The sequence below is a fragment of the Cherax quadricarinatus genome, chromosome 7 (genome assembly GCF_038502225.1).
Source record: "Cherax quadricarinatus isolate ZL_2023a chromosome 7, ASM3850222v1, whole genome shotgun sequence".
Lineage (NCBI taxonomy): Eukaryota > Metazoa > Arthropoda > Malacostraca > Decapoda > Parastacidae > Cherax > Cherax quadricarinatus.
Window position 1 is genome coordinate 940,383 of NC_091298.1, and position 27,718 is coordinate 968,100.

The window sequence follows — 27,718 nt, forward strand, 5'->3', positions numbered from 1 at the left end:
CGAGGCAGGGTGACCCAAAAAAGAAAGAAAATCCCCAAAGAGAAAATACTTTCATCATCATTCAACACTTTCACCACACTCACACATTATCACTGTTTTTGCAGAGTGCTCAAAATACAACAGTTTAGAAGCATATACATATAAAGATACACAACATACCCCTCCAAACTGCCAATATCTCAAACCCCTCCTTTAAAGTGCAGGCATTGTACTTCCCATTTCCAGGACTCAAGTCCGACTATATGAAAATAGCCGGTTTCCCTGAATCCCTTCACTAAATATTACCCTGCTCACACTCCAACAGACCGTCAGGTCCCAAGTACCATTCGTCTCCATTCACTCCTATCTAACACGCTCACGCACGCTTGCTGGAAGTCCAAGCCCCTCGCCCACAAAACCTCCTTTACCCCCTCTCTCCAACCCTTTCGAGGACGACCCCTACCCCGCCTTCCTTCCCCTATAGATTTATATGCTTTCCATGTCATTCTACTTTGACCCATTCTCTCTAAATGACCAAACCACCTCAACAACCCCTTTTCTGCCCTCTGACTAATACTTTAATTAACTCCACACCTTTTCCTAATTTCCACACTCCAAATTTTCTGCATAATATTCACACCACACATTGCCCTTAAACAGGACATCTCCACTGCCTCCAACCGTCTCCTCGCTGCTGCATTTACCACCCAAGCTTCACACCCATATAAGAGTGTTGGTACTACTATACTTTCATACATTCCCTTCTTTGCCTCCATAGATAACGTTTTTTGACTCCACATATACCTCAATGCACCACTCATCTTTTTTCTCTCATCAATTCTATGATTAAGGGGGGAGGCGGGCAATTTTCCGCGCGCGCTCACCGAAAAATCGAAAAAATATGGAAATTGAGTTATATATACTGAAAAATAGCTCAACTCTTTGGCAACACAATGGTACCAGAATGAATGTTCTACGACGTTTCTACAAGAAATTATAGTCATTTATATCAGGTATGGTGACGGCGATGTTGGTACCGAGTCTGCTCACGGCCTATATATTTTTTGGAGTTATTTTCTTGTTTTTTATCGCCTTTTCTTGCATTATTCTTTCTAATATAATAACTGACTATTTGGCATCATAAAACAGTAGGTGGAGCTTATCGGCAGACTTAGTGACTACCGGGAACCAGACGGGAACGATCAGCAGTGTTCCTGCTCCCGAGGTGCCAGCCAGGAATCACCCATTATTTCGCTTATATCAGCTTATATATCAACTCTACGGCTTATTTGTCTATCAGAATTGATCTAATATGATATAATAAACACTCTAAATAACATACAAACATGTTATATACTCTAGACTGAATAAAATAGGCCATAATATGGCCCAGAGATTATCGGGAATATTTCGATATAAAAGTGTAACTGGTCACCCTGTCGTCTCTGAGTAAGAGAAAACGGTGTTTAGAGGCTAACTGCACTAGAACATCAGTTTACTAAGAAATACACCCAAACAAACGCGATTTTCGCGAATTTTTTTTTTTTTTTTTTTTGAGACGGGGGCCGGCCGGCGTTCCCGGCCGATATCTCGGAAGTAACTTATTCACCTATAATTTGATGTGGGTCCTTTATTACTTAATTAAATGGAATAATATTCACGGATATTGTAGAATAATGATTTCTCTTATTTTGACCGTAGAATTTTTGGAAATATTCCAAATACTTCGGGAGTTATGTGGGAGTAAAGGGCAGATTTTTTTGCCATATTCCAGATACTAACAAACTTTATTTTTTTGTGAAATAACGATAAGGTATTTAGAGGGAAATCTTACGGTCCGAATTAGTATTAGCATTGTTCTCTCGGCACCAAGTGTCCAAACCACCTTACGTAGCCGCATATAAGAGTTACATCAACATCAAGGGCATTTTCAGTAAATCAGTCTTTTCTCAGTTGTTGTTTGAGGTATATTTTTTATAAATATTTTCAAGAAAGAGTGAGAACACTTTGTCTTGTGCACCAAAACTGGAGAAAATCGGACGGTAAATAAACGAGTTACGAAATTTGCCCTGTAGCCCCCTTAACCTCATCCTTCATAAATCCATCCGCCGACACGTCAACTCCCAAGTATCTGCAAACATTCACTTCTTCCATACTCCTCTTCCCCAAATTGATATCCAATTTTTCTTTATCTAAATCATTTGATACCCTCATCACCTTACTCTTTTCTGTTTACTTTCAACTTTCTACCTTTACACACATTCCGAAACTCATCCACTAACCTTTGCAATTTTTCTTTAGAATCTCCCATAAGCGCAGTATCATCAGCAAAAAGTAACTGTGTCAATTCCCATTTTGAATTTGATTCCCCAAAATTTAATCCCACCCCTCTCCCAAACACCCTAGCATTTACTTCCTTTACAACCCCATCTATAAATACAGTGGACCCCCGCATAATGATCACCTCCCAATGCGACCAATTATGTAAGTGTATTTATGTAAGTGCGTTTGTACGTGTATGTTTGGGGGTCTGAAATGGACTAATCTACTTCACAATATTCCTTATGGGAACAAATTCGGTCAGTACTGGCACCTGAACATACTTCTGCAATGAAAAATTATCATTAAACTGGGGTCCACTGTATATTAAACAACCATGGTGACATTACACATCCCTGTCTAAGACCTACTTTTACCGGGAAGTAGTCTCCCTCTCTTCTACACACCCTAACCTGAGCCTCACTATCCTCATAAAAAACTCTTTACAGCATTTAATAACTTACCACCTATTCCATATACTTGCAACATCTGCCACATTGCTCCTCTATCCACTCTATCATATGCCTTTTCTAAATCCATAAATGCAATAAAAACTTCCCAACTTTTATCTAAATACTGTTCACATATATGCTTCAATGTAAACACTTGATCTACACATCCCCTACCCACTCTGAAACCTCCTTGCTCATCCGCAATCCTACATTCTGTCTTATCTCTAATTCTTTCAATTATAACCCTACCGTACACTTTTCCTGGTATACTCAGTAAACTTATTCCTCTATAATTTTTAGTCTCTTTTGTCCCCTTTTCCTTTATATAAAGGGACTATACATGCTCTTTGCCAATCCCTAGGTACCTTCCCCTCTTTCATACATTTATTAAACAAAAATACCAACCACTCCAACACTATATCCCCCCCTGCTTTTAACATTTCTGTCATGATCCCATCAGTTCCAGCTGCTTTACCCCCTTTCATTCTACGTAATGCCTCACGTACCTCCCCCACACTTACATTCTCCTCTTCTTCACTCCTAAAAGATGGTATACCTCCCTGACCAGTGCATGAAATTACTGCCTCTCTTTCTTCCTTAACATTTAAAAGTTCCTCAAAATATTCTCGCCATCTACCTAATACCTCCCTCTCCCCATCTACTAACTCCCCTACTCTGTTTTTAACTGACAAATCCATACTTTCCCTAGGTTTTCTTAACGTGTTTAACTCCAAAATTTTTTCTTATTTTCATTAAAATTTCTTGACAGTGCCTCTCCCACTCTATCATCTGCTCTCCTTTTGCACTCTCTCACCACTCTCTTCACCTTTCTTTTACTCTCCATATACTCTGCTCTTCTTATAACACTTCTGCTTTGTAAAAACCTCTCATAAGCTAACTTTTTCTCTTTTATCACACCCTTTACTTCATCATTCCACCAATCACTCCTCTTTCCTCCTGGCCCCACCCTCCTATAACCACAAACTTCTGCCCCACATTCTAATACTGCATTTTTAAAACTATTCCAAAGCTCTTCAACCCCCCCCCCACTACTCATCTTTGCTCTAACCCACCTTTCTGCCAATAGTCGCTTATATCTCACCCGAACTTCCTCCTCCCTTAGTTTATACACACACACACACACACATACACACACACAGTGGAACCTCAAATATTGAATTTAATCTGTTCCAGGAGCTAGTTCTAAATTCGAAAAGTCTGAAAAGCGAAGCAATATTTCCCATAAGAAATAAAGGAAATACAATTAATCCGTTCCAGAAACCAAAAAAATATTCATAAAAAATATATTTTATAGAGATTAATTACAGTTTTACATTTTTTTATTTATTATCACACTGGCCGATTCCCACCAAGGCAGGGTGGCCCGAAAAAGAAAAACTTTCACCATCATTCACTCCATCACTGTCTTGCCAGAAGGGTGCTTTACACTACAGTTTTTAAACTGCAACATTAACACCCCTCCTTCAGAGTGCAGGCACTGTACTTCCCATCTCCAGGACTCAAGTCCGGCCTGCCATTTTTTCCTTAATCCCTTCATAAATGTTACTTTGCTCACACTCCAACAGCACGTCAAGTATTAAAAACCATTTGTCTCCATTCACTCCTATCAAACACGCTCACGCATGCCTGCTGGAAGTCCAAGCCCCTCGCACACAAAACCTCCTTTACCCCCTCCCTCCAACCTTTCCTAGGCTGACCCCTATCCCGCCTTCCTTCCACTACAGACTGATACACTCTTGAAGTCATTCTGTTTCGCTCCATTCTCTCTACATGTCCGAACCACCTCAACAACCCTTCTTCAGCCATCTGGACAACAGTTTTGGTAATCCCGCACCTCCTCCTAACTTCCAAACTACGAATTCTCTGCATTATATTCACACCACACATTGCCCTCAGACATGACATCTCCACTGCCTCCAGCCTTCTCCTCGCTGCAACATTCATCACCCACGCTTCACACCCATATAAGAGCGTTGGTAAAACTATACTCTCATACATTCCCCTCTTTGCCTCCAAGGACAAAGTTCTTTGTCTCCACAGACTCCTAAGTGCACCACTCACTCTTTTTCCCTCATCAATTCTATGATTCACCTCATCTTTCATAGACCCATTCGCTGACACGTCCACTCCCAAATATCTGAATATGTTCACCTCCTCCATACTCTCTCCCTCCAATCTGATATCCAATCTTTCATCACCTAATCTTTTTGTTATCCTCATAACCTTACTCTTTCCTGTATTCACCTTTAATTTTCTTCTTTTGCACACCCTACCAAATTCATCCACCAATCTCTGCAACTTCTCTTCAGAATCTCCCAAGAGCACAGTGTCATCAGCAAAGAGCAGCTGTGACAACTCCCACTTTGTGTGTGAGTCTTTATCTTTTAACTCCACGCCTCTTGCCAAGACCCTCGCATTTACTTCTCTTACAACCCCATCTATAAATATATTAAACAACCACGGTGACATCACACATCCTTGTCTAAGGCCTACTTTTACTGGGAAAAAATTTCCCTCTTTCCTACATACTCTAACTTGAGCCTCACTATCCTCGTAAAAACTCTTCACTGCTTTCAGTAACCTACCTCCTACACCATACACTTGCAACATCTGCCACATTGCCCCCCTATCCACCCTGTCATACGCCTTTTCCAAATCCATAAATGCCACAAAGACCTCTTTAGCCTTATCTAAATACTGTTCACTTATATGTTTCACTGTAAACACCTGGTCCACACACTCCCTACCTTTCCTAAAGCCTCCTTGTTCATCTGCTATCCTATTCTCCGTCTTACTCTTAATTCTTTCAATTATAACTCTACCATACACTTTACCAGGTATACTCAACAGACTTATCCCCCTATAATTTTTGCACTCTCTTTTATCCCCTTTGTCTTTATACAAAGGAACTATGCATGCTCTCTGCCAATCCCTAGGTACCTTACCCTCTTCCATACATTTATTAAATAATTGCACCAACCACTCCAAAACTATATCCCCACCTGCTTTTAACATTTCTATCTTTATCCCATCAATCCCGGCTGCCTTACCCCCTTTCATTTTACCTACTGCCTCACGAACTTCCCCCACACTCACAACTGGCTCTTCCTCACTCCTACAAGATGTTATTCCTCCTTGCCCTATACATGAAATCACAGCTTCCCTATCTTCATCAACATTTAACAATTCCTCAAAATATTCCCTCCATCTTCCCAATACCTCTAACTCTCCATTTAATAACTCTCCTCTCCTATTTTTAACTGACAAATCCATTTTTTCTCTAGGCTTTCTTAACTTGTTAATCTCACTCCAAAACTTTTTCTTATTTTCAACAAAATTTGTTGATAACATCTCACCCACTCTCTCATTTGCACTCTTTTTACATTGCTTCACCACTCTCTTAACCTCTCTCTTTTTCTCCATATACTCTTCCCTCCTTGCATCACTTCTACTTTGTAAAAACTTCTCATATGCTAACTTTTTCTCCCTTACTACTCTCTTTACATCATCATTCCACCAATCGCTCCTCTTCCCTCCTGCACCCACTTTCCTGTAACCACAAACTTCTGCTGAACACTCTAACACTACATTTTTAAACCTACCCCATTCCTCTTCGACCCCATTGCCTATGCTCTCATTAGCCCATCTATCCTCCAATAGCTGTTTATATCTTACCCTAACTGCCTCCTCTTTTAGTTTATAAACCTTCACCTCTCTCTTCCCTGATGCTTCTATTCTCCTTGTATCCCATCTACCTTTTACTCTCAGTGTAGCTACAACTAGAAAGTGATCTGATATATCTGTGGCCCCTCTATAAACATGTACATCCTGAAGTCTACTCAACAGTCTTTTATCTACCAATACATAATCCAACAAACTACTGTCATTTCGCCCTACATCATATCTTGTATACTTATTTATCCTTTTTTTCTTAAAATATGTATTACCTATAACTAAACCCCTTTCTATACAAAGTTCAATCAAAGGGCTCCCATTATCATTTACACCTGGCACCCCAAACTTACCTACCACACCCTCTCTAAAAGTTTCTCCTACTTTAGCATTCAGGTCCCCTACCACAATTACTCTCTCACTTGGTTCAAAGGCTCCTATACATTCACTTAACATCTCCCAAAATCTCTCTCTCTCCTCTGCATTCCTCTCTTCTCCAGGTGCATACACGCTTATTATGACCCACTTCTCGCATCCAACCTTTACTTTAATCCACATAATTCTTGAATTTACACATTCATATTCTCTTTTCTCCTTCCATAACTGATCATTTAACATTACTGCTACCCCTTCCTTTGCTCTAACTCTCTCAGATACTCCAGATTTAATCCCATTTACTTCCCCCCACTGAAACTCTCCTACCCCCTTCAGCTTTGTTTCGCTTAGGGCCAGGACATCCAACTTCTTTTCATTCATAACATCAGCAATCATCTGTTTCTTGTCATCCGCACTACATCCACACACATTTAAGCATCCCAGTTTTATAAAGTTTTTCTTCTTCTCTTTTTTAGTAAATGTCTACAGGAGAAGGGGTTACTAGCCCATTGCACAGTTTTACATACACACAACAAATATCATGTTCAATTATGTATTAATAAATGTAAATAAACATATAAAATAACATTTTTACTTACCTTTATTGAAGATTGGTGATGGCATCTGGAAGATAGGGAGGAGGAGAGAGGGAGCTGACGTTAGTGTTTGGAAGGAGAATCCCCCTCCATGAGGACTTCAGGTATCAAAACCCTCTCTGGGGTTGCTTCCCTTCTCTATCTTTCAATGCCACTAGGACCAGCTTGAGAGTCACTGGACCTCTGTCTCACAAAAAAAACTGTCCACAGTCCTCTGTTTCTGGCGCCTCTTTAAGATTTCCCTAAAATGGGACATGGTTTTGTCACTGAACTTGTTGCAAAGATGGCTTGTTTCAGCTTGCTCAGGGTGGTACTTCTGCACAAACATTTGGACATCATTCCACTTGGCACAAATCTCCTTACTCTTTGAAGAAGGTACCTCATCCACTCCCTCTTCCTCCTCCTCTGAAGCGAGGTCCTTAGCTGTGGTCTGATACTGTTCCAGATGAAGCTCTTCCAGCTCTTCAGTGGTCAGCTCTTCCATATGGTCCTCCACCAACTCTTTCACATCCCATCACTCACCTCCAGCCCCAGGATGTTCCCCAATGCCACAATAGAGTCCACAACAGGCAGAGGGTCAGCTGGGTCAGGGACAGGGTCAGGGTCAGCCTCAAACCCTTCAAAATCCCTCTTTTGGACACAATCTGGCCACAACTGTCTCTAAGCAGAGTTCAAAGTCCTGGACGTCACTCCCTCCCAAGCCTTACCTATAAGGGTTATGGAGCTGTAGATATTGAAGTTATTCCTCCAGAACTCTCTTAGGGTCAACTTAGTGTCTGTGGTCGCTTCAAAGCACTTTTCCAACACTGCTTTTGTGTACAGTTTTTTGAAGTTAGAAATGACCTGCTGGTCCATGGGCTGGAGGAGAGGAGTGGTGTTAGGAGGCAAAAACTTCACTGTTATAAAACTGAAGTCCCTAGACAAGAGGTTTAATAAGTTTGGAGGATGAGCAGGAGCATTGTCCATTAACAGGAGGCACTTGAGTGGCATATTATTGTCTAGGAGGTATTTTCTCACACTGGGGCCAAACACTTCATGGACCCACTCTTTGAAAATTTGCCTTGTGACCCATGCTTTATTATTTGCTTTCCACAAGCCACATAACTTGTTCTTTATGACATTGTTTTTCTTAAACACTCTGGGATTTTCTGAATGATACATAAGTGTAGGCTTCACTTTAAAATCACCACTAGTGTTAGCACAGAATAAAAGAGTTAGCCTGTCTTTCACAGGCTTGTGTCCTGGGAGTGCCTTTTCCTCCTGAGTAATGTAGGTCCTCTTTGGCATTTTCTTCTAAAACAGGCCTGTTTCGTTACAACTGAACACTTGTTAGGATTTTAATTTTTCAGTGTCTACGTAAACCTTAAACTCCTGTACAAACTTCTCAGCCGTCTGTTAGTCTGAACTGGCTGCCTCACCATGCCTTACAACATTGTGTATGCCACTACGCTTCTTAAATCTGTCAAACCAGCCTCTGCTGGCCTTAAATTCACTATCAGCACTGGTTCCAGGAGCTTTTTGTACCAGATCAGCATGCAACTTCCTTGCCTTTTCACAAATAGTGGTCTCTGAAACACTATCACCTGCTATCTCTTTATCCTTGATCCACACCATCAACAACTTCTCAACCTGATCGATTGTCTGTGGTCTTTTTTTGGTTAGCATATTAACACCTTTTGCAACATAAGCTTCCTTGATTTGTTCTTTCTTTGCCAGGATAGAAGCGATGTTTTTTACCATACATCCTGGAAAGCTCAACAAGTCTCACACCACTCTCATACTTCTGTATGGTGTTTCTCACTTTCTTTACCAGAGGGGTACCACTAGCAAGATTCTTTGGGCCCATGGTAGCTTATTTCACAGTTCCACAAGTGCTAAACACAATGAAATAATCGTAAAATGTTTGAATGAGAGTGCAGGCTAGTGTTCACTCAAGCATCAACAAAACCAGACTGGCTCACGGCACCTGTGCTGGGACGCGGACAGAGCAGGCTGCTGGACAGGTCCGGTACCCGGCGGTTCGAAAATAGGACCGAGTTCAATAATAGGGACAAAGTTGGTTTGAAGAAGGCGTTCAATTTCCGAAGAGTTCAATAAGTGATACGTTTGAAATTTGAGGTCCCACTGTATATATATACATGTGTGTGTATGTCTTGCTACTTCTACTTACACTTAGGTCACACTACACATACATGTACACATTTATTTATACACACTCATCTGAGTTTTCTTTGATTTTATCTTAATAGTTCTTAGTCTTATTACTTTTCCTTTTATATCCATGGGGAAGTGGAATAAGAATCTTTCATCGGTAAGCCATGCGTGTTGTAAAAGTCAACTAAAATGCCGGGAACAATGGGCTAGTAACCCCTTTTCCTGTAAAGATTACTAAAAAGAATAAGAAGAAGAAAATTGTCAAAGTGGGAAGTCTGAATGTGCGTGGATGTTGTGCAGATGATAAGAAAGAGATGATTGTGGATGTTATGAATGAGAAGAAGCTGGATGTCCTGGCTTTAAGTGAAACAAAGCTGAAGGGGGTGGGAGAGTTTCAGTGGAGAGGAATAAATGGGATTAGGTCAGGGGTTTCAAATAGAGTTAGAGCTAAAGAAGGAGTAGCAATAATATTGAAGGATAAACTATGGCAGGAAAATAGGAACTATAAATGTATTAATTCAAGGATTATGTGGAGTAAAATAAAGATTGGATGTGAAAAGTGGGTTATAATAAGCGTGTATGCACCTGGAGAAGAGAAAAGTGTAGAGGAGAGAGAGAGATTTTGGGAAATGTTGAGTGAATGCGTGGGGAGTTTTGAATCAAGTGTGAGAGTAATGGTGGTTGGGGATTTCAATGCTAAAGTGGGTAAAAATGTTATGGAGGGAGTAGTAGGTAAATTTGGGGTGCCAGGGGTAAATGTAAATGGAGAGCCTTTAATTGAGCTATGTGTAGAAAGAGATTTGGTAATAAGTAATACATATTTTATGAAAAAGAGGATAAATAAATATACAAGGTATGATGTAGCACGTAATGAAAGTAGTTTGTTAGATTATGTATTGGTGGATAAAAGGTTGACGGGTAGGCTCCAGGATGTACATGTTTATAGAGGGGCAACTGATATATCGGATCATTATTTAGTTGTAGCTACAGTTAGAGTAAGAGGTAGATGGGAAAAGAGGAAGGTGGCAACAACAAGTAAGAGGGAGGTGAAAGTGTATAAACTAAGGGAGGAGGAAGTTCGGGTGAGATATAAGCAACTATTGGCAGAAAGGTGGGCTAGTGCAAAGATGAGTAGTGGGGGGGTTGAAGAGGGTTGGAATAGTTTTAAAAATGCAGTATTAGAATGTGGGGCAGAAGTTTGTGGTTATAGGAGGGTGGGGGCAGGAGGAAAGAGGAGTGATTGGTGGAATGATGAAGTAAAGGGTGTGATAAAAGAGAAAAAGGTAGCTTATGAGAGGTTTTTACAAAGCAGAAGTGTTATAAGAAGAGCAGAGTATATGGAGAGTAAAAGAAAGGTAAAGAGAGTGGTGAGAGAGTGCAAAAGGAGAGCAGATGATAGAGTGGGAGAGGCACTGTCAAGAAATTTTAATGAAAATAAGAAAAAATTTTGGAGTGACTTAAACAAGTTAAGAAAGCCAAGGGAAAGCATGGATTTGTCAGTTAAAAACAGAGTAGGGGAGTTAGTAGATGGGGAGATGAAGGTATTAGGTAGATAGCGAGAATATTTTGAGGAACTTTTAAATGCTAAGGAAGAAACAGAGGCAGTAATTTCATGCACTGGTCAGGGAGGTATACCATCTTTTAGGAGTGAAGAAGAGCAGAACGTAAGTGTGGGGGAGGTACGTGAGGCATTACGTAAAATTAAAGGGGGTAAAGCAGCTGGAACTGATGGGATCATGACAGAAATGTTAAAAGCAGGGGGGGATATAGTGTTGGAGTGGTTGGTACTTTTGTTTAATAAATGTATGAAAGAGGGGAAGGTACCTAGGGATTGGCGGAGAGCATGTATAGTCCCTTTATATAAAGGGAAAGGGGACAAAAGAGACTGTAAAAATTATAGAGGAATAAGTTTATCAACATGTCGGTTCTCTGAACCATTCATCTACAAACCAGGATAAGTGTACGGTAGGGTTATAATTGAAAGAATTAAAGGTAAGACAGAATGTAGGATTGCGGATGAGCAAGGAGGTTTCAGAGTGGGTAGGGGATGTGTAGATCAAGTGTTTACATTGAAGCATATATGTGAACAGTATTTAGATAAAGGTAGGGAAGTTTTTATTGCATTTATGGATTTAGAAAAGGCATATGATAGAGTGGATAGAGGAGCAATGTGGCAGATGTTGCAAGTATATGGAATAGGTGGTAAGTTATTAAATGCTGTAAAGAGTTTTTATGAGGATAGTGAGGCTCAGGTTAGGGTGTGTAGAAGAGAGGGAGACTACTTCCCGGTAAAAGTAGGTCTTAGACAGGGATGTGTAATGTCACCACAGTTGTTTAATATATTTATAGATGGGGTTGTAAAGGAAGTAAATGCTAGGGTGTTCGGGAGAGGGGTGGGATTAAATTTTGGGGAATGAAATTCAAAATGGGAATTGACACAGTTACTTTTTGCTGATGATACTGTGCTTATGGGAGATTCTAAAGAAAAATTGCAAATGTTAGTGGATGAGTTTGGGAATGTGTGTAAAGGTAGAAAGTTGAAAGTGAACATAGAAAAGAGTAAGGTGATGAGGGTGTCAAATGATTTAGATAAAGAAAAATTGGATATCAAATTGGGGAGGAGGAGTATGGAAGAAGTGAATGTTTTCAGATACTTGGGAGTTTGACGTGTCGGCGGATGGATTTATGAAGGATGAGGTTAATCATAGAATTGATGAGGGAAAAAAGGTGAGTGGTGCGTTGAGGTATATGTGGAGTCAAAAAACGTTATCTATAGAGGCAAAGAAGGGAATGCATGAAAGTATAGTAGTACCAACACTCTTATATGGGTGTGAAGCTTGGGTGGTAAATGCAGCAGCGAGGAGACGGTTGGAGGCAGTGGAGATGTCCTGTTTAACCCTTTGAGGGTTTTCGTCGTACTAGTACGTCTTACGCGTAGGGGTTTTTGACGTACTAGTACTCATAAATTCTAGCGGCCTCAAATCTAGTGGGAGAAAGCTGGTAGGCCTTCATATGAAAGAATGGGTCTATGTGGTCAGTGTGCACAGTCTAAAAAAAATCCTGCAGCACACAGTGCATAATGAGAAAAAAAAAAACTTTGACCATTTTTTTTTAATAAATCAGCGACTTTGCAGTGTATTTTCGTATGGTATTTATTGTTGTATTCTAGTTTTCTTGGTCTCATTTTATAGAATGGAAGACATATTACAGAAATTGAGATGATTTTGACTGGTTTTGCAAAGAAAAGTGCCTTGAAATTGAGCTCAAAGTAGCAGAAATGTTCGATTTTTACCAAACTTCAAAAGTACACAAATCGTGCCAAGCGTGCAATACACGTCAACTGGTGAGTCTAATATTCTTTCACAAGTGCACCAATAATATTTATACCATTTTTTACACTAATGCAGTAGTCTGCATAACAGTAAATCTTATATTTTTTGTGAAAATAAAAATTCAAAGTGGAAAGCAAAAGAATATAAGAGGGGCCTTGAGACGTTACTAATAACTAGAGGAAATGTCATTTTAGTGCTAGGAATGTCTTTCTTGTTTATTCTGGACCCTATTCGGAAATTGGCATCTTTTGAAATTTGTGTGAAATTGGCAAAATTGCTAAATTCTGACCACTGTACTGGATAGTTGAATTTCATAAATGAGTGGTTTCGTGCACCCATTCGATAGAAAAAATGGAGTTCTAGCGAACTATTCATGTTTTTTGTCGACTAGTACAGTGAAATTGGCCGAAAATGGGGCTCAAAGTGGGCAAAATCGCCGATGCGTAAACATCGCCGAGACCGCTAACTTTGCGAGAGCATAATTCCGTAAGTTTTCTATCAAATTTCAAACTTTTGGTGTCTTTATGATCGGGAAAAGATTCTCTATCTTTTCATAAGAGAAAATAATTTTTTTTTTTTTTTAAATTTGGCCGACCCTGAGAACGAGTTTCGGAGAGGGCCTGTCGACCCTCAAAGGGTTAAGGGCAATGTGTGGTGTAAATATTATGCAGAAAATTCGGAGTGTGAAAATTAGGAAAAGGTGTGGAGTTAATAAAAGTATTAGTCAGAGGGCAGAAGAGGGGTTGTTGAGGTGGTTTGATCATTTAGAGAGAATGGATCAAAGTAGAATGACATGGAAAGCATATAAATCTATAGGGGAAGGAAGGCGGGGTAGGGGTCGTCCTCAAAAGGGTTGGAGAAAGGGGGTAAAGGAGGTTTTGTGGGCAAGGGGCTTGGACTTCCAGCAAGCGTGTGTGAGCGTGTTAGATAGGAGTGAATGGAGACGAATGGTACTTGGGACCTGACGATCTGTTGGAATGTGAGCAGGGTAATATTTAGTGAAGGGATTCAGGGAAACCAGTTATTTTTACATAGTCGGACTTGAGTCCTGGAAATGGGAAGTACAATGCCTGCACTTTAAAGGAGGGGTTTGGGATATTGGCAGTTTGGAGGGATATGTTGTGTATCTTTATATGTGTATGCTTCTAAACTGTTGTATTCTGAGCACCTCTGCAAAAACAGTGATAATGTGCGAGTGTAGTGAAAGTGTTGAATGATGATGAAAGTATTTTCTTTTTGGGGATTTTCTTTCTTTTTTTTTGGGTTACACTGCCTCGGTGGGAGACGGTCAACTTGTTGAAAAAAAAAAAAAAAAAAAAGAAAGTGTGTGTATATATCCTAGGTAGTAAGTTGGTAGACAGCAACCGCCCAGGGAGGTACTACCGTCCTGCCAAGTGAGTGTAAAACGAAAGCCTGTAATTGTTTTACATGATGGTAGGATTGCTGGTGTCTTTTGTCTGTCTCACAAACATGCAAGATTTCAGGTATATCTTGCTACTTCTACTTACACTTAGGTCACACTACACATACATGTACAAGCATATATATATACACACCCCTCTGGGTTTTCTGCTATTTTCTTTCTAGTTCTTGTTCTTGTTTATTTCCTCATATCTCCATGGGGAAGTGGAACAGAATCCTTCCTCCGTAAGCCATGCGTGTTGTAAGAGGCGAATGAAATGCCGGGAGCAAGGGGCTAGTAACCCCTTCTCCTGTATATATTACTAAATGTAAAAGGAGAAACTTTCGTTGTTCCCTTTTGGGCCACCCCACCTCAGTGGGATACGGCTGGTACGTTGAAAGAAAAAAAGAGTGTGTATATATATATATTTGTGTACATATATATATATATATATATATATATATATTATATATATATATATATTATATATATATATATATATATATATTATAAGGGGCTTGGACTTCCAGCAAGCGTGCGTGAGCGTGTTAGATAGGAGTGAATGGAGACGAATGGTACTTGGGACCTGACGATCTGTTGGAGTGTGAGCAGGGTAATATTTAGTGAAGGGATTCAGGGAAACCGGTTATTTTCATATAGTCGGACTTGAGTCCTGGAAATGGGAAGTACAATGCCTGCACTTTAAAGGAGGGGTTTGGGATATTGGCAGTTTGGAGGGATATGTTGTGTATCTTTATATGTTTATGCTTCTAGACTGTTGTATTCTGAGCACCTCTGCAAAAACAGTGATAATGTGCGAGTGTGGTGAAAGTGTTGAATGATGATGAAAGTATTTTCTTTTTGGGGATTTTCTTTCTTTTTTGGGTCACCCTGCCTCGGTGGGAGACGGCCGACTTGTTGAAAAAAAAAAAAAAAAAAAAAAAAAATATATATATATATATATATATATATATATATATATATATATATATATATATATTTATATATATATATATATATATATATTTATAGGAAGTAATTGATTAAGCAAACAGTTTCATCAGGCCTATTTCTTATTTTTAGAATAGTTTTTAACCCTAAAAAATCACATTTTAAGCCATTTTTTAAGAGGGTTTTTACAAAATGCTTAAAATCAATCCTTTGGTACTATTTTTTATGCTGATTAAGAATATGCACTTAAAAGAAAAAACAGACGATTTCAGTAGGATACAAGCCCTGTTTTTCCTTGGATTTCATCAAAGTGAGAAGCTTTGTAAGAGCACACCATTCTCATCAAAACCATTGTAATCTTAAGGATTTCTTCAAGTTTGTAAGAAGTAATTGATCAAGCCTATTTCCCATTTTTAGAAAAAAGGTTCGTTATTAGCAGGTAGCATATATGAAGGCATAAAATATTGTTTGTACTAGTATGTTGGCCACAGTTAAAAGGATAAAAAATAATGAAGTTCATATGAGCACTTTCTTCTTTTTTTACAGCAGTAAGACACCTGTGAGGCACCAACCATGAGATTGCATAATTAAACAAATGGGTTAAAGACTTGAAAAACTTGTAATTTTTTCTGAATACACTATGAATAAGATAATTTTCAATGCTAAAGAAAGCATAAAATGTAATTAGTTACTCACATCTTGAACAGCTGAATTTACAGGTAATTTCCCTCCTTGTTTATTCCATGTGTATGACACTGGAGGTGCGAGGGACACACGACACTCCATCACTACTCCTAAGCCATAAGCTGCAGATCTAGTCTCCACTGAACGGGGTTTATGGCCAATGTGAATAGTTTCAGTTGATATTATATCTGTAATAAAAAAATACGAATACATATGAAAGAACTCTTTACTCTCATAAGAATGACTGCAAATAAAATAATTTCAGATTTTAGTTACTTTAGTTCAAATAAAATAAAATAAAAAATAGATGTAGAGGCATAATGCCAACAAGTATAGGGTATAAAGACATAATATGCAAAATGAGCTTTTATCAGGACTTTGTTTCACTCGGGTTACCAGAGATACAATTCAGATAGTTAAGGAAGAGTTAAGGTAATTTTGGATTTAGAAAGGATGTAACAGAATAGGATGGCCAAGGTATATAAATCTGGGGTGGAAGGAAGGGGTAAGGGTCATCTGAGGAGAGTTACAGGGAAGGGTAAAACTGGTTTTTATGGCCTGACTTCCCTTTTTTACTTTTTGACAGCAACAGATTTATTATACAGTCTAAATAATAATAATAATAAGAGTAATATCTTTATTACTACAAGTACATGAACAAGGTATACAGACCATAGCTGACATCAATGACATACTACTATATAGAAAGCCACTTATTATGATGAGCATTTCGGGCAAATTGGGTCAGTTTTGTCCCAGGGTGTGACCTACACCAGTCGACTAACACCCAGGTACCCATTTTATACTGATGGGTGAACATGGACAGCAGGTGTCTTATGGAAACACGTCCTAATGTTGTCCAGCAGCACTGGAGATTCGAATTCCGGACCTCAGTGTGTGAGCTGAGTGAGCTAGTGATCGAGCTAGTACGCTGCCCTTATTAACTCTACCTCTGTTATACTCTCCACCCTCGCTAGTCTCAAATCAAATATATTAAACCGTTAGCATGCCCTACCCTGCAGTGCTGTATGACCCTCGTGGGTTTAGTGCTTAGTTTTGATTTTTTTTTTTCAACAAGTCGGCCGTCTCCCACAGAGGCAGGGTGATCCAAAAAGAAAGAAAATCCCCAAAAAGAAAATACTTTCATCATCATTCAACACTTTCACCTCACTCACACATAATCACTGTTTTGGCAGTGGTGCCCAGAATGCAACAGTTTAGACTAAGTATATATGTATAAAAATACACAATATATCCCTCCAAACTGCCAATATCCCAAACCTCTCCTTTAGAGTGCAGGCACTGTACTTCCCATTTCCAGGACTCAAGTCCGGTTACATAAAATAACTGGTTTCCCTGAATCCCTTCACTAAATATTACCCTGCTCACACTCCAACAGCTCGTCAGGTCCCAAATACCATTTGTCTCCATTCACTCCTATCTAACAACTTCATGCTTGCTTGCTGTAAGTCCAAACCCCTTGCCCACAATGCCTCCTTCTCCCCCTCCCTCCAACCTTTTCGAGGATGACCCCTACCCCGCCTTCCTTCCCCTACAGATTTATATGCTCTCCATGTCATTCTACTTTGATCCATTCTCTCTAAATGCCCAAACCGCCTCAACAAACCCTCTTCAGGCCTCTGACTAATACTTTTATTAACTCCACACCTCCTAATTTCCACACTCCGAATTTTCTGCATAATATTTACACCACACATTGCCCTTAGACAGGACATCTCCACTGTCTCCAACTGCCTCCTCGCTGCAGCATTTACAACCCAAGCTTCACACCCATATAAAAGTGTTGGTACTAGTATACTTTCATACATTCCCTTCTTTGCCTCTATAGATAACATTTCTTGCTTCCACATATACCTCAATGCACCATTCACCTTTTTTACTTCATCAATTCTATGATTAACCTCATCCTTCATAAATCCATCCACTGACATGTCAACTCCCAAATACAGTGGACCCTCGCCTAACGAACGCATTGCATAACGTTAAATCTGCCTAGCGATACATTTTAAAGCAAAAATTTTGCCTCGGCTAGCGCTAAAAAACTCGCTCAACGCGATTCGTTCGAGACACATCCACATGCGGCCTGAGCCCGCCTCACTTGTTCCGTGGGTGCCAGTGTTTACAAGCCAGCCACCGAGGTCGCTTCCAAGCATACAATCGGGACATTTCATATTATCACAGCCTTTTTAGTGATTGCACCTGCAAAATAAGTCACCATGGGCCCCAAGAAAGCTTCTAGTGCCAACCTTACAGCAAAAAGGGTGAGAATTACTATGGATATGAAGAAAGAGATCATTGCTAAGTATGAAAGTGGAGTGCGTGTCTCCGAGCTGGCCAGGTTGTACACAAAACCCCAATCAACCATTGCTACTATTGTGGGCAAGAAAACGGCAATCAAGGAAGCTGTTCTTGCCAAAGGTGCAACTTTGTTTTCGAAACAGAGATCGCAAGTGATAGAAGATGTTGAGAGACTGTTACTGGTGTGGATAAACAAAAAACAAATATCAGGAGATAGCATCTCTCAAGCGATCATATGTGAAAAGGCTAGGAAGTTGCATGAGGATTTAATTAGAAAAATGCCTGCAACTGTGGTGTTGTGAGTGAATTTAAGGCCAGTAAAAGTTGGTTTGAGAGATTTAAGAATCGTAATGGCATACATAGTGTGATAAGGCATGGTGAGGCTGCCAGTTCGGACCACAAAGCGGCTGAAAAATATGTGCAGGAATTCAAGGAGTACACAGACAGTGAAGGACTGAAACCTGAACAAGTGTTTAATTGTGATGAAACAGGCCTGTTTTGGAAGAAAACGCCAAACAGGACCTACATTACTCAGGAGGAAAAGGCACTCCCAGGACATAAGCCTATGAAAGACAGGCTTACTCTGTTGATGTGTGCCAATGCTAGTGGTGATTGCAAAGTGAAGCCTTTATTGGTGTATCACTCTGAAACTCCCAGAGTGTTCAGGAAAAACAATGTCCTCAAGGCTAATTTGTGTGTGCTGTGGAGGGCAAACAGTAAGGCATGGGTCACTAGGGACTTTTTCTATGACTGGTTACACCATGCATTTGCCCCCACTGTGAAAAATTACCTAATTGAAAAGAAATTAGACCTTAAGTGCCTCCTGGTATTAGACAATGCTCCTGGCCATCCTTCAGACTTGGCAGAGCGACTTTCTGCAGAAATGAACTTCATTAAGGTCAAGTTTCTGCCTCCTAATACCACTCCTCCCCTGGAGCCCATGGACCAGCAGGTCATTTCCAACTTCAAGAAACTGTACACAAAAGCTATGTTTGAATGGTGCTTTGTAGTGACCTCAGAAACTCAATTGACTCTAAGAGAGTTTTGGAGAGATCACTTTAATATCCTCAGTTGTGTAAACATTATAGGTAAGGCTTGGGAGGAAGTGACTAAGAGGACCTTGAACTCTGCTTGGAAGAAACTGTGGCCAGAATGTGTAGACAAAAGGGATTTTGAAGGGTTTGAGGCTAACCCTGGGAATCCTATGCCAGTTGAGGAATCCATTGTTGGATTGGGGAAGTCCTTGGGGTTGGAGGTTAGTGGGGAGGATGTGGAAGAGTTGGTGGAGGAGGGCAATGAAGAACTAACCACTGATGAGCTGCTAGATCATCTTCAACAGCAAGAGGCCACACCTGAGGAAACTACTTCAGAGGAGGGGATAGAGAAATTAAAGAAGTTGCCTACTTCAAAGATTAAGGAAATGTGTGCAATGTGGCTTAAAGTGCAAATCTTTTTTGATGAAAATCACCCTCACACAGCTATTGCAAGCCATGCTGGCGACTATTACACTGACAATGTTGTGAAACACTTTAGGAATGTCATAAAGGAATGGGAGGTGCAGGCCTCTATGGACAGATATGTTGTGCGACAGAGGTCCAGTGACTCTGAAGCTGGTCCTAATGGCATTAAAAGAAGAAGGGAAGTAACCCCAGAAAAGGACTTGCCACCTCAAGTCCTAATGGAAGGGGATTCCCCTTCTAAACATTAACACTGTCCACAGTCTCCCCTCCTCCCATCCCATCAATCATCACCAGATCTTCAATAAACGTAAGTGTCATGTAACTGTGCATGTCTTCTTCAGTTTGTGTGTATTAAAATTAATATTTCATGTGGTAAAAATTTTTTTTTGTTCATACTTTGGGGTGTCAGGAACGGATTAATTTGATTTCCATTATTTCTTATGGGGAAAATTAATTCGCCTAACTTTGAGCTCTCAGGAATGGATTAATAGCATTAGGCGAGGGTCCACTGTATCTGAAAACATTCACTTCTTCCATACTCCTCCTCCCCAATTTGATATCCAATTTTTCTTTATCTAAATCATTTGATACCCCTCATCACCTTATTCTTTTCTATGTTCACTTTCAACTTTCTACCTTTACACACACTCCCAATTTCGTCCACTAACCTTTGCAATTTTTCTTTAGAATCTCCATAAGCACAGTATCATCAGCAAAAAGTAACTGTGTCACTCCCCATTTTGTATTTAATTCCCCATAATTTAATCCTACCCCTCTCCCGAACACCCTAGCATTTACTCCTTTTACAACCCCATCTATAAATATACTAAACAACCATGGTGACATTACCCATCCCTGTCTAAGACCTACTTTTACCGGGAAGTAGTCTCCCTCTCTTCTACACACCCTAACCTGAGCCTCACTATCCTCATAAAAACTCTTTACACCATTTATAATAATAATAATAATAATAATAATAATAATAATAATATGGCTTGATCTGCCGTTGGAATGTGAGCAAAGTAACATTTTTGAAGGGATTCAGGAATCCTGGTTAGCTGAACCTGATTCCTGGAGGTGTGAAGTACAGTGCCAGCACTCTGAAGAAGGGGTTTCGATGTTGCAGATGGGAGGGTCACTTGAATTTTAATATCTGTGCCAGAAGGGTGAACACATCATAATTGGGATACCTTTTAAACACACACTATACAACTCATGGAAAAAATTATATATCAGGTGCTGATGCTTTGGGTAGTGGAGCACTGCAGTCAACTTACTGCTCTATTCTTAAAGTTTGAGCTGTTGATGGATTACGTTAGATAATGCATGCAGAAGGTTCCTCTCTCAGTAGTATCAGTTACCAGTAGTGTTGCATGCATTATCTAATGTAACCCAAGTTCTAATCAGTAGTGTCTGTTGTGTCAATGACCATTAATTCCAGGCACTGTCATCAGGATCTATCTGTCTTCCCACACACAGGGTGTGCATATTTGTAGTGGTGAATGTTTGTGTTATGATTCCTACAAGCATACTGTTATGGAATTCTGGTGTCTAAGCTCTGTGGCAGCTCTCCTTCATGTTGTTTATCATGGTCTGCACATGGAATGGTGTATATACCATCAATGATGCTCATTGTGTATTTTCATGTCTGGTCATTACCAGACATGAAAATATACAATGAGCATCATTGTAGGAATCATAACAAGTGTGTTTTGATATGACAACTGCTATATTAGTGTCCCTTCTCTTCAGTGTCTTGGTGAGAAAATTTGCAGCGTTGCCTGTGGGAAAGACAAGCTAAGCTCTTATCTTTGGGAGGTAATAGGATTTTGTGGGCCTTCTGACTACAGTTTTGGATGAGTTGTTTCTGGGCTTAGACATCATAACTGTTAATACTTGACACAGGCAGTGATTCATTTTTCACTTGAAAAACCTCTATATTTGCTTTGGTAATATTTCTGATATCTGCTGGTAGCAGGTTAACCCTTTCAGGGTCCAAGGCCAAAATCTGAAGTGGTGCCCCAGTGTCCAAGAATTTAAAAAAAAAAAAATTGTTATTTTTTCTTATGAAATGGTAGAGAATCTTTTTGTGAATGTAATAAAACAAAAAGTACGAAATTTGATGGAAAATTGACGAAATTATGCTCTCGTGAATTTTGATGTGTCAGCGATATTTACGAATCGGCGATTTTGCCGACTTTGACTCCCATTTTAGACCAATTACATTATTCCAGTCGACCAAATTCTCAGCTATTTCACTAGTATTGCTTCTATTCTATCGATTGAGCACAAGAAATCGCCAAGTCAACTGTTTCAACTACAAAATAAAGTGACCGGAAATTGGTAATTTGGCCAATTTAACACAAAGTTCAAAATATTCCAATTTCAAAATAGGGTCCAGAATAAACAATGTAGGTATTCCTGGCACTAAACTAACATTTCCTCTGTTCATTAGTTATGTTTTGAGGCTTTACAAATAAATTCCATTTTGATTTTTTATTCACATAATGAATTTTTATTCACACCAAAAAATAGAAGATTTACTGTTATGCAATATTGTAATAATTGTATAAATATCATCACCACATTTGTGAATGTATATTAGACCCACCAGCTGGCGTGTATTAGACTTGTGAGGTCGTTTGTTTACTCTTGAACATCGGCAAAAATTTAACATTTCCGCCACTTTAAACTCAATTTCAAGCCATTTCCAGTGCTAACACCAATCAAAATTATCTCTATTTTTGTAATATGTCTTCCATTCTATCAAATGAGACCAAGAAATCACAAATACAACTATAAAAAACATACGAAAAAACACTGCAAAGTCGCTGTTTTAATCGAAAATCATGGTCTCAGTTTTTTTTCTCTCATTATACACAGTGTGCTGCAGGATTTGTTTTATGTGGTGCACACATACCACATCGATGTATTCTCTCATATCTAGGCCCAAATTTACCACTCACAGTTTATCAGAGTGAACTGAGCTCATGACGTAGATCTACGGTTTGGACCCTGAACGTAAAGCCGTTGATCTACGGGACGGACCCTGAAAGGGTTAAATAATCTTGACTATGGATGATGGAGCAGTGTTCTCTTATTCAAGAACAGTGCAACTCTAAATAATGATCCAGTTGGCCAACTGCTGTGCTCTGCTAGCTACATCATCAGCTTCTAACATAAGTGCCTTTATTGTTTATACTTCACTCTCCATGAGACAAGACATGATAAAGTATAAGATGATAAAGCTCAACCCTGAGCAAAGTGTCGTCTCAATGAAAACTCATTCGGCATATTTTTTAAACTCATACAGTAAAACAATAAGAAAAGCTCACCAATGTTATCCAGTCATCATGTGAAGCATAATAAAAGTAAAGCAGGTATACAGTAATCAGAAATATGAAGGATTTATTAGGTTTTGCAAACTATTATTTTCCAGATCTTTCATGATCACAACTATTTTAACATTTTAATTTATTAGAAAAATCTCCAGTGATTAAAAAATACTGCACCAAATAGCTAAGCATTTTATTATTTTTTATTATCACACCGGCCGATTCCCACCAAGGCAGGGTGGCCCGAAAAAGAAAAACTTTCACCATCATTCACTCCATCACTGTCTTGCCAGAAGGGTGCTTTACACTACAGTTTTTAAACTGCAACATTAACACCCCTCCTTCAGAGTGCAGGCACTGTACTTCCCATCTCCAGGACTCAAGTCCGGCCTGCCGGTTTCCCTGAATCCCTTCATAAATGTTACTTTGCTCACACTCCAACAGCACGTCAAGTATTAAAAACCATTTGTCTCCATTCACTCCTATCAAACACGCTCACGCATGCCTGCTGGAAGTCCAAGCCCCTCGCACACAAAACCTCCTTTACCCCCTCCCTCCAACCCTTCCTAGGCCGACCCCTACCCCGCCTTCCTTCCACTACAGACTGATACACTCTTGAAGTCATTCTGTTTCGCTCCATTCTCTCTACATGTCCGAACCACCTCAACAACCCTTCCTCAGCCCTCTGGACAACAGTTTTGGTAATCCCGCACCTCCTCCTAACTTCCAAACTACGAATTCTCTGCATTATATTCACACCACACATTGCCCTCAGACATGACATCTCCACTGCCTCCAGCCTTCTCCTCGCTGCAACATTCATCACCCACGCTTCACACCCATATAAGAGCGTTGGTAAAACTATACTCTCATACATTCCCCTCTTTGCCTCCAAGGACAAAGTTCTTTGTCTCCACAGACTCCTAAGTGCACCACTCACTCTTTTTCCCTCATCAATTCTATGATTCACCTCATCTTTCATAGACCCATCTGCTGACACGTCCACTCCCAAATATCTGAATACGTTCACCTCCTCCATACTCTCTCCCTCCAATCTGATATTCAATCTTTCATCACCTAATCTTTTTGTTATCCTCATAACCTTACTCTTTCCTGTATTCACCTTTAATTTTCTTCTTTTGCACACCCTACCAAATTCATCCACCAATCTCTGCAACTTCTCTTCAGAATCTCCCAAGAGCACAGTGTCATCAGCAAAGAGCAGCTGTGACAACTCCCACTTTGTGTGTGATTCTTTATCTTTTAACTCCACGCCTCTTGCCAAGACCCTCGCATTTACTTCTCTTACAACCCCATCTATAAATATATTAAACAACCACGGTGACATCACACATCCTTGTCTAAGGCCTACTTTTACTGGGAAAAAATTTCCCTCTTTCCTACATACTCTAACTTGAGCCTCACTATCCTCGTAAAAACTCTTCACTGCTTTCAGTAACCTACCTCCTACACCATACACTTGCAACATCTGCCACATTGCCCCCCTATCCACCCTGTCATACGCCTTTTCCAAATCCATAAATGCCACAAAGACCTCTTTAGCCTTATCTAAATACTGTTCACTTATATGTTTCACTGTAAACACCTGGTCCACACACCCCCTACCTTTCCTAAAGCCTCCTTGTTCATCTGCTATCCTATTCTCCGTCTTACTCTTAATTCTTTCAATTATAACTCTACCATACACTTTACCAGGTACACTCAACAGACTTATCCCCCTATAATTTTTGCACTCTCTTTTATCCCCTTTGCCTTTATACAAAGGAACTATGCATGCTCTCTGCCAATCCCTAGGTACCTTACCTTCTTCCATACATTTATTAAATAATTGCACCAACCACTCCAAAACTATATCCCCACCTGCTTTTAACATTTCTATCTTTATCCCATCAATCCCGGCTGCCTTACCCCCTTTCATTTTACCTACTGCCTCACGAACTTCCCCCACACTCACAACTGGCTCTTCCTCACTCCTACAAGATGTTATTCCTCCTTGCCCTATACACGAAATCACAGCTTCCCTATCTTCATCAACATTTAACAATTCCTCAAAATATTCCTTCCATCTTCCCAATACCTCTAACTCTCCATTTAATAACTCTCCTCTCCTATTTTTAACTGACAAATCCATTTGTTCTCTAGGCTTTCTTAACTTGTTAATCTCACTCCAAAACTTTTTCTTATTTTCAACAAAATTTGTTGATAACATCTCACCCACTCTCTCATTTGCTCTCTTTTTACATTGCTTCACCACTCTCTTAACTTCTCTCTTTTTCTCCATATACTCTTCCCTCCTTGCATCACTTCTACTTTGTATAAACTTCTCATATGCTAACTTTTTCTCCCTTACTACTCTCTTTACATCATCATTCCACCAATCGCTCCTCTTCCCTCCTGCACCCACTTTCCTGTAACCACAAACTTCTGCTGAACACTCTAACACTACATTTTTAAACCTACCCCATACCTCTTCGACCCCATTGCCTATGCTCTCATTAGCCCATCTATCCTCCAATAGCTGTTTATATCTTACCCTAACTGCCTCCTCTTTTAGTTTATAAACCTTCACCTCTCTCTTCCCTGATGCTTCTATTCTCCTTGTATCCCATCTACCTTTTACTCTCAGTGTAGCTACAACTAGAAAGTGATCTGATATATCTGTGGCCCCTCTATAAACATGTACATCCTGAAGTCTACTCAACAGTCTTTTATCTACCAATACATAATCCAACAAACTACTGTCATTTCGCCCTACATCATATCGTGTATACTTATTTATCCTCTTTTTCTTAAAATATGTATTACCTATAACTAAACCCCTTTCTATACAAAGTTCAATCAAAGGGCTCCCATTATCATTTACACCTGGCACCCCAAACTTACCTACCACACCCTCTCTAAAAGTTTCTCCTACTTTAGCATTCAAGTCCCCTACCACAATTACTCTCTCACTTGGTTCAAAGGCTCCTATACATTCACTTAACATCTCCCAAAATCTCTCTCTCTCCTCTGCATTCCTCTCTTCTCCAGGTGCATACACGCTTATTATGACCCACTTCTCGCATCCAACCTTTACTTTAATCCACATAATTCTTGAATTTACACATTCATATTCTCTTTTCTCCTTCCATAACTGATCATTTAACATTACTGCTACCCCTTCCTTTGCTCTAACTCTCTCAGATACTCCAGATTTAATCCCATTTATTTCCCCCCACTGAAACTCTCCTACCCCCTTCAGCTTTGTTTCGCTTAGGGCCAGGACATCCAACTTCTTTTCAAATATATATTTCACACCCTTAGTATCCATTATGGACGCATTCCACGAGAGAATCATGATGAAATCACTGATGTGGAATTTCAAACCATGATTCAGAGTGGTAGTCAAGCATTATGAGCTACTTTGGGTAAATTATATCTATAATACACCTGTAACTGGTTTTAAGAGTTTATTTACTCTTGTAGCCTGGTCTGAGGCCAGGCTTTTCTGTTGATTACCTGGTCAACTGGGCTGTTGCTATTAGCAGCCTGCTGGCCCAAATGTCCATTAGCGGCCTGCTGGCCTAAATGTCCATTAGTGGCCTGCTGGCCCAAATGTCCATTAGCAGCCTGCTAGCCCAAATGTCCATCTAAGCTTGGTTGATTTAGAATATGACTGAGGTAGTGATCCAGTTTCCTCTTGAAAAGTAATGGATTTGTTCCAACAATATTTCTGATATCTGCTGGTAGCAGATTGAATAGTTTTAGACCACAAATGTTGGCACATTCTTCTCTTATTATATCCATGGTTTCCCTGCTTTTCACCTGGAATATTTTTATGCTTCTACCCACATCTATCACTCAGTACATTGTTATAGTAGTGCAAATTTGGGACTATGCATTCAAGTATCTTCCCTATGTAGATTTTCTCAAATCTACTTTCTAGCCCATGAGTAGTGCCTTCCTCAGCTGCCAGGCCAAAAATGATAAAATCCCATCCCAGAATTGCTGGACCTTGTAGACATTTCCAGTACATCTAGGCAGGCCCAGTATTTTAAATGTTTTATTGGCTCTTTGTTAGTAGTAAATGATCACAATATCTTTTCAGGCTCTGATATCTCTCCTGCTTCAAATGGAGCTGTGAACACTGACAAGCACTCAAAGCAAGAGAGCACATATGATTTGAAGTGTCATCATTGGCATTATTTCTCGTTTTGAAAGCTCTTGTTATAGACTGTCATTTTTCTGACCTTTGCAGCATTGGCCTTTGTGCTCTATAAATAATAAAGCAGCTGACATTATTAAACCCAATTCATCCACATCTGCCATGCAGATGAGAAACAGTAAAGGCACCAGAACCGTGTCTTGGGATACTGAATGTTTCTACTTGACTAAGGCTAGGTTTATTACTATTCATTGTGTTCTGTTTGTCAGAAAATTGAATATCCATTTACCTACTTTTATTGTTGTACCTACTGACCTTATTTTATTAGCATCCACTCCACGATCATGTTTATCAAATGCCTTTGTAAAGCCCTTGTAAACCACATCAGCAGCTTGGTTTTCTTTGAAAACCTCTGTAATTTTTTTGTATAATGGTTTAGCAGCTTTGATAAGTGTGATCTTTCTGTTATAAATCCATGCTGACTTAGGTTATGTAAGTCATG

The 27,718-nt window shown here is 39.7% G+C and overlaps 1 protein-coding gene across 50 annotated transcripts in view; it reads right to left on the bottom strand.

Moving 5' to 3' along the window:
- Positions 1-27,718, bottom strand: part of trol (terribly reduced optic lobes) — a 960,590-nt gene that overhangs the window by 72,274 nt on the left and 860,598 nt on the right. For all 50 annotated transcript variants that reach the window (XM_070082142.1, XM_070082177.1, XM_070082160.1 and 47 more), the window contains one exon: positions 15,950-16,125. In XM_070082142.1, the coding sequence (XP_069938243.1) occupies positions 15,950-16,125 (176 nt within the window). The remainder of the gene's footprint in view (positions 1-15,949; positions 16,126-27,718) is intronic.